At 39.0% G+C, this 8,457-nt stretch overlaps 1 protein-coding gene across 1 annotated transcript in view; it reads left to right on the forward strand.

The window, feature by feature from the left end:
- Window positions 1–7,546, forward strand: part of LOC103213689 (zinc finger protein 11) — a 52,445-nt gene extending 44,899 nt beyond the window's left edge. Inside the window, exon 6 of the mRNA XM_007959424.2 lies at window positions 6,632–7,546. Within this exon, the coding sequence (XP_007957615.2) occupies window positions 6,632–7,546 (915 nt within the window). The remainder of the gene's footprint in view (window positions 1–6,631) is intronic.
- The last annotated feature ends 911 nt before the right edge of the window (window positions 7,547–8,457 follow it).

Consider the following 8,457-nt stretch of genomic DNA (forward strand, 5'->3'; position numbering starts at 1 on the left):
GGGCTGCTTATGCACAGGGAGACAGCTCAGGGTGCAGGAGAATATGGAGGGATGGTCACTGGGAAGAGGTAACTATGGGGAGGAAGTGGGAAGGGAGCTGTTGCATTGTGGTAAACTGTGGTCAATGACATGAGACAAAGTATATGTGAACTGCTGTATGGAAAGTGAATTTGCTCTGTAAATCTTCACTCAAATCACAATAAATAAAATAAAATAAAATAATTTAAAAATAAATAAAGACAAATAAGGCCTGGTGAAGGCTTTTAGAGGTTCAGCCAAAAGAAACATGCTGTAACTGGTTGGAGGGAGAAGAGTGGTCAAGATGACCATGAAAGAAGGGAGGCCCTGTGGTAAAGGTGCTAGGGTTGCTTAGCTATTTCATACCTGGCCTCATAGCATACAGATGTGATGATCCATGTAAAACAGCAGGAGAAAAAGTCAGTATTGATACTAATCTGTGAATTGGTGGATCCCTTTCAGAGGGAAGAGGAGAGAGAAACTCAGTAGCACCTGCTGGACAGTGTCTGATTGCTTTGCCTGTGTCATCAGTGCCAGCACACTCACATTGTGCAGCAGCTCTGGAAATGACTTTGATCATGGAGGTTTTTGCCAGGAACTATAGTTGGAAGGAAACCACCAGTTAGTTTGCTACTATTAGCATTGTTTATAAAGAAAGAAGACTGTACAAATTACATTGCTTGCATTGACCACTCCTATGACCTTAAAAAAAAATGAAAAACAAACTCACTGCCATCACGTTGATTCTGACTCATAGCCACCCCTATTGGGTTTCCAAGGCTATAAATCTTTACGGAAGTAGATCGCCCCATCTTCTTTCTGCGGAGAGGCTGGGGGGTTTGAATCTCTGACCTTCTGGTTAGCAGCCAAATGCCTCACGCATTACGCCACCAGAGCTCCTTTGGGCTTATGGCCTTACATGACAATAAACTTAAATAAAAAGGGTAGCCATATATTTTAAGTATTAGAATAAAGAGTTAAATTACTTTGGACAGGAGATTTTCAAAATACACAGTTCTATTCACTTTTTATCATTATATGCATTGTTTCACCAGTTTTTGGAGGGCTGTGTAAACATTAAATGCTGAATATAAATAAAGTTAACCATTATATTCATTTGTATGTTCAGGGGACTGTGCCAAAAGAGGTGGTTCAAAGAGGGTTAAAACTCATACATTTGCTAGCAACCCAGAAGCCGGTCTGTTTTCATGTGTCTTGATTAAATTATAGTTGTATAAAATTTATTTTATAGAATTAGAAAAATTATTAGACATTTCCCTATCAGCAAAAACGAATTCAACTATGTTAAATGGTTGAAAAGGAGCATTACCTACCCCCGTTTTCTCTTCCCACATTTTAGTAGAAAAACTAAACTGTGGGCCTGTCATCTAGATCTAGGTTAGGCTAGAGTAAACATTCTTGTGTTTTCAGTGTTTGATAAATACCTATATTTTCCTCCCACCTCTGTTCTCATGCACAGTTTTATAGAAAATTCCACTTAAACTTGATTCTACTAATTCCTGTTCATTTTTTCCTTCCTTAATTCAAATATCCAACAAATACTTACAGTGTTCTTGCTCTGTGCCAGGTACTAGGGCTGCTTTGGTGAGCAAAACCAGACTTGGCCTCAGCTGTCAAGGAGCTTACTACTAAATGGGACAGACAGATATTAATTGTAAAGTTCCCTCAATGTGTGTATAACACAATGAAAGGGAAGGAAGAAGGTGCAACAACCCAGAGAGTCAAGGAAGACTTCCCTGAGAAGATAACGCCTAAACTAAGATCTGAAATATGAGTAGGATTAAAATAGCCGAAAGAATAGAGCAGAAAGGAGAACATTCAGGAAGCAGTATGTCAAAGGGGCAGAAGTGCATGTCACACACATTCAGACAACTGAAAGGACACTAGTTGGAGCACAGAGAATGAAGGAGGAATAGAGAAATAGTGTATGATGGCATAGAGAGTAGATAGAGGGCCAGACTGATCAGGGCCATTGTGAGGAATGGCAAGGCCACTTTGGACACTTTTATAATCATTTGGGCTTGAGATACTCTTTTACAAATACCTGTATTTTGTGACCTGTGTAGCAAAAAAAACACCAAAGCCAAATCCACTGTCACTGAGTTGATTCCGACTCATAGCAACCCTGTAGGACAGAGTAGAACTGCTCATAGTATTTCTAATCTTTACAGAAGCAGACTGCCTTGTCTTTCTTCCATGGAGTGGCTGGTAGGTTTGAACCATGGATCTTTTTGGTTAGCAGCTGAGGTCATTAACCACAGCTGAGGGCATTAAGATGTTTACATTAAATTAAACATCTTAATTTTTTGATACATACTGGACTGATTTTATTCTGGAAAACTAGAAAGAAAAATGCTTCACATTTCTTGAATCCCTTATGTTTTAAAACAAAACAAAAAATGAAATCAATTGCTGTCAAGTTGATTCTAGCTCACGGTGACCTCATGTGTTGCAGAATAGAACTGCACTCCATAGTGTCTTCAAGGCTGTCACCTTTCAGAAGCAGATTGCCAGGCTGTTCTGGTTCCCTAGTGCCACTCTGACAGGAATACACCACAAATGGGATGGCTTGAACAAACAGCAGTTTATTCTCTTACAGTTTGGAGGCTTTAAGTCCGAGTTCAAAGTGCCAGGCTCTAGGGGGTGGGTGAAAGCCCCTCAACCTTAGGGTCCAGCTTTGCCTCCTGCTCCCAGCCCACTGGAGCTAGAGGTGCTTCTTCACTCAGACAGCTGTTGGCTGCTGAGGCTGAGAAGCCCCAAGGTTGACAAGTAAAAAGGCACAGTCCCGATGTTACCAATCTGCACGGCAGGCCATTAACTTAAGTCCACTGTAAGTCCCAAGGTCGGCAGAGCATGCCGGCTGCTGAGCAACGACAAAGCTACATGCAGGGTCCAAGCATGCCATGGGCTAGAGACCATTCTCAAAGCTTCTCCTTATATACAGGAAGCAGACCACATACCCAAAGGCAGCTAGCTACTCAGCTGCTCCCAGTAGATTCCACCATGAAGTTGTTTACCAGTCTCATCATGGGGAATACTACATCCAGCTGCCCAGCCACTCAACCAGGCCCGGCCAAGTTGACCCATAAACTTAACCACCACACAGGCCTTTCTTCTGAGGCACCTCTGGGTGGGTTTGAATCTCTAATCTTCCGGTTAATGATTGAGCACTTAATTCACAATTATATTTTCCCTACTTTCCCATGTCTAAATAGCTAGGATTTTTATAGTTCTATAATTGGATTTATTGATATATAAACGAATAACTTTGTACCTTCAGATTTTACTTTGAAGGTACTTTCCTTCCAGCTTACAGGTAACATACAGTTCTGATGTATGTTGGCAAAGAACAAGTCTGTGATTATAAATACAATAGAAAAGTTGGAAGGGGTGTTAGAGGTCATTTTGTGTAACTTTCCTAACCTCCCTGTCTTCATTCTCCTATGCTGTCAGTTTTAGTTCTTCCCAAAGGCATCTGGAAGGATGGTCCCTTGATGAGCACTTACATCTTTGGTCTTTTCAGGAATCGTTGATGATCAGGGATATGGGTGAGGCTCTCACCCAGTGGGGACAACTGAATCCTCAGGGAGAAGTGCCTGAGAAGCATAGGAATCTGGTGTTGCTGGGTAAGTTGTCTCCCCCTTCCCCTGTGAATCTACCCAGTGTGGCACCTTTGTTTCCTCAGTTCCTAAGATCTCTGGGGTTCTTACGTGCAAAGATCCTTAATTCTCATAAAGTCTGAGACAGACAATTTCTGCTTTTTGTTTCTGGATATAATTTTAATATTCTGAATCACAAATGGACACCTTTATCTTACTGGCCTAAGCTGTAGCATCTTTCTTCTCTACTTCCTGACCAAGGATGTTGAGACAAATTCTAGCAAAAATGCTTCTTATGGAAATAGGTGTTTATTCTTTTAATGGGGATAGGTAAAAGCAAGCCACTTAATTGTTCTGAACTTAAATAAGTCCGTATGAATTTTCCTGTCTTCTTCCAGGAAAATAAACAGTACTGAGCACTGTTGGGAAAGAAATTCGGAACCAACATCTCTCTTTTTCTTTCTCATACTGTCTTCCTTAAAGACCTAGCAGCTAACTAACATTGAGCTCTTTATCAGGCTTCTTTTTCTTTGTTCACAAATAGGACTTCCAATTTCTAAGCCTGATGTAATCTCTCAGTTGGAACGAGGGAAAGAGCTGGAGAGAGAAGTCCCAAAAGCAACCAGTCCAGGTGAGTGAGTGTTGTAAACAGGAAGTGGTTAACATTGAAAATAAAACCCGGATGATCAATGGGAAAACAGTCTTTGAATGCTTGTGGAGGAGCCTTTTCAGAGTTTACCAGACCTATGGAAAAGTTGAAAATGAAGTCTGTCTCCCTTGGCCATACTACCGTTCCATGAATGTTATAAAGTCATAATTTGATTTTTTAGAAAATAAATACCTCTCATCCTTTCAGAGCAATTCTTTTTCCCAAGTAAGGTGAAATGAAACTAATACATTTTGATATTTGTTAATAACTTGCTTGGGTGCATGGCTCTAAACTTTTTTTTTTTTTTCACATATTATTTTATCTCACAGCTGAACAATGCTATTTTTGATTTTCAAGGCAAAGTTCTCCCTTGCCTTCCTCTCCAAGAAGAGGGAGATAGCATAGTGGTTAAGAGAGCAGACATTGGAACCAGTCTTTCTGAATTCAAAGCTAACCTCAGACTCTCACTAGCACTGTGATCTTCAACAAATGACTTAGGCTCTCTATGCCTCAAATTCTCCAACTGTAAAATGGGGATAATGATAATACTACCAGGGTTATTGTGAGGATCAAATGAAATAATAGAAAATAAATGCTTAGAACAGCTCCTGGCTATATGGTAAACCAACAATAACTATAATTAAATCCTGCTAACTTTTTTTTTGAAAAATATTATGTATTTGACCGTGGCACTTTTGTCAGACTGAGTTACTGCAGTGGATTACCAACTAATTGTGCTTTCTTTATTATTTTCCTTATATAATTGAGGTAGCATAATACTGCTAGATTGCACATGGTAAGTTTTTGTTGCTTACTCTCCTAGTTCTGTATTCTCTGCCTGCTTTCTTTTCAAAGCCTCAGTTAGCCTACCTGCCTAAGCTGTTTGTCCTCTCTGTTCTCCAACTTGAAACCTTAAGACCAGACAGACAAATTCTTTATATCCTCCACTAACCAAGTATTCTTCATGAACATTTGGGACTTTAATTCTTCCACTCCCCTTAGCTGGAAGTCCCTTTTCTTCTACACCAATTTCTATGTATTCATACTTTAAGATCCCAGACACTTCCTTGAGTATGCTAATGTAGTTGAGAACATTATGTTGTACTGATTTATTTCATGTAGGTTTATGGTTGGAATGGATATTAATGACCATCGAAGCCTAGAAATATTTAAAAATTTTTAGCAGTGAAGTTGTTTTCTCCAAACTCTTTCTAGGAAGACCAAGATCTTGGGGCAGGTATCCTGACATGGTGGGAATCAGTCTGAATGTAGGCTTTGACCTTCTATCCATATACACTATTAACTTTTTAAAAATTTGGTTATATTCCACTTTTTCTAGTTTACCAAGGTTGTAGTGATGGTAAGCAATCAGAAATGTTATGCTTCCCAATTACTAGGCTCTGTGATAATTTGAATTTGTAGATATGGACTACTTTGAATGATTGTGTCTGGAATTTGTGTCTTATCTTAAAGAGAGTGGAGTGAATACAGATTTTTGTATAACATGATGAAAGAAGTGGTTTGGAAAAGTTAGGCTCTTAGCAGGATTGGGGAATGTTGGATTGGGAAGAGGTTGTTGGGAAGGAGATCAGCTAAAGATGATAATTCTGAAGGCATGAAATGATGAGGCTTTCGTGATGTGATAACATGGGCAATTCCTGGGAAACTATTTCTCTGATCCCAGTCCTATCTCCCATGACCCTGTTTTTTAGCTACTATTTCCCCACATCACCTCTGCTTAGCCTTTTTCTCTATTCTTTCTAATTTCCTACACTTCTGCACAGAGGAATACTGATTACTTGCTCACCCTCTCCCTTTGTCCAACTGTAGTTATCTTTCTTTTCTTATCTTCTCTCAAGATTGCAGAGCTTTTTTTTTTTTTTTGAGAGTTTTCAGGTTCATGTGTTCCAGAAAGCATTTCTTTTTCTTTTATTATTTTCCTAGCTTTCTCTCAGTATAGGAAATAGTACATTTTTTTTTTTTTTTTCTTGCAGACTGGGAGACAAGGTCAGAAAGTAAGGAGCTGATGCTAGAGCATGAAATTTTTGAAGAGGAATCAGCCCCTGGTGTATTAACAGAAAGATTTCCAAAGGAAGGTTCCAGTGAATGTGAGAATTCTTTAGAGAGTCAGCAGGAAAACCATGAGAAATGTTTAATACAAGAAGTTGTTACTCAGAAGAAATCTGGTGAAATTTACCAGTATGATGAATTTGGAAGAAATTTTAGTAGGAGGTCATTTCTTATTCAACAACAAGGAGAAAGATTACATAATTGTGATTCACTTCAAAAGAACTTAAAACAGAATTCAGATCTAATTAGACATGAGAGAATTTATGCAGGAAAGAAACCTTGGAAGTGTAATGAGTGTGAGAAAGCCTTTAGTTACTACTCAGCTTTTGTTTTGCATCAGAGAATTCACACAGGAGAAAAACCCTATGAATGTAATGAATGTGGTAAATCCTTTAGCCAGAGCATACACCTTACTCTACACCAGAGAATTCATACTGGAGAGAAACCTTACAAATGTCATGAATGTGGGAAAGCCTTCAGTCACCGCTCAGCCCTTATTCGACATCATATAATTCATACTGGAGAGAAACCTTATGAATGCAATGATTGTGGGAAGGCCTTTAATCAGAGTTCATACCTCACTCAGCATCAGCGAATTCATACTGGAGAGAAACCTTATGAATGTAATGAATGTGGGAAGGCCTTCAGCCAAAGCACATTCCTTACTCAACATCAGGTCATTCACACTGGAGAGAAACCTTATAAATGTAATGAATGTGGTAAAGCCTTTAGTGATCGTTCAGGCCTTATTCAGCACCAGAGAACTCATACTGGAGAGAGGCCTTATGAGTGCAATGAATGTGGGAAAGCCTTTGGTTACTGTTCAGCCTTGACTCAGCACCAGAGAACTCACACTGGAGAGAAACCCTATAAATGTAATGATTGTGCCAAAGCTTTCAGTGACCGCTCAGCCCTTATCCGTCATCAAAGAACACACACTGGAGAGAAACCTTACAAATGTAAGGACTGTGAGAAAGCTTTTAGCCAGAGCTCATCTCTTACTAAGCATCAGAAAACTCACACTGGAGAAAAACCTTATAAGTGCAAGGAATGTGGAAAAGCCTTTAGCCAGAGTTCATCCCTTTCTCAACATCACAAAACTCATGCTGGAGGGAAAACCAAGGAACATGGGAAAGCTTTTAGTGAGCATTCAGCCTTTGGCCAACAAAAGAGAATTCATACTGGATAAAGAAGACTGTAAATGAAATGCATTCAGAACATATTTATCGAGCATTTATTATATATACTGTGAGGGCTACAAAGAAATTTAAGACTGTGTTACAAAAATATATATGAGACATAGCTTGCTTAGAATGCGAAGGAGAGGTTTTACATTTTAAAATATGTCCTAATGAAGGACATTGTGAATTTCCCTAGGTAAAAAAGAATTATTTCTAACACCCTAACATATATGTAGACTACAAAATCCTTGACAGAGAAATTCAGTATGCCACAGTAGAAAGAGGACATTTCAGCTGGGCCAGGTCATCTCACATTGCTCAGGGGATGAAGTTTTAGAGACAAGTGATCCTTTTAGAAAAATTGCAGGGGTAGAAATGAGAGATGGAAGTCACAGTAAATTTTCCCAGGGTCAGGAGTGGTGATAGAAGGGAAATTGTCTTTAGTCTTAAATACAAGGGCATAAAAAAAATAGAGCTAGAGGAAACCCAAGAAATATTGATTAAGATAAATAACTCAACTGAGTACAGATAACCAGGGAAAATATGACTTGTTAGTGGGCAGAATTCATCACAAAGTTTTCATGCAGGCAGCTTTACACTGAAGGAAAGGAATCTTGGCCTGGGGGTCTACTTCTTCACCCTTTGTCTTTTGACTTTTTTTGTTGGGCACATGGCCTCCTAAGAATCACTTTAAGGGTCAAGATTTGCAGCTAAGAAAGAGAGTGCAGAAAGGACCTTTGATGTTTTAAGTCACTTGAGAATGTGTTTATTTATAAAGATTTACCTCAGCTATATGTATTTTGTACCTTCCATTTTTTCATACCATAGTAAGATACCATAGTTATAGACTTGAAGTGACAATGCATTGAGTTGTGAAAAGCTTGAAAAGACATGGAGATACTAGCTTCTTATCATTTTA

The sequence above is a fragment of the Orycteropus afer genome, unplaced genomic scaffold, assembly GCF_000298275.1.
Source record: "Orycteropus afer afer isolate SDZICR_OR568_19922 unplaced genomic scaffold, OryAfe1.0 scaffold00017, whole genome shotgun sequence".
Lineage (NCBI taxonomy): Eukaryota > Metazoa > Chordata > Mammalia > Tubulidentata > Orycteropodidae > Orycteropus > Orycteropus afer.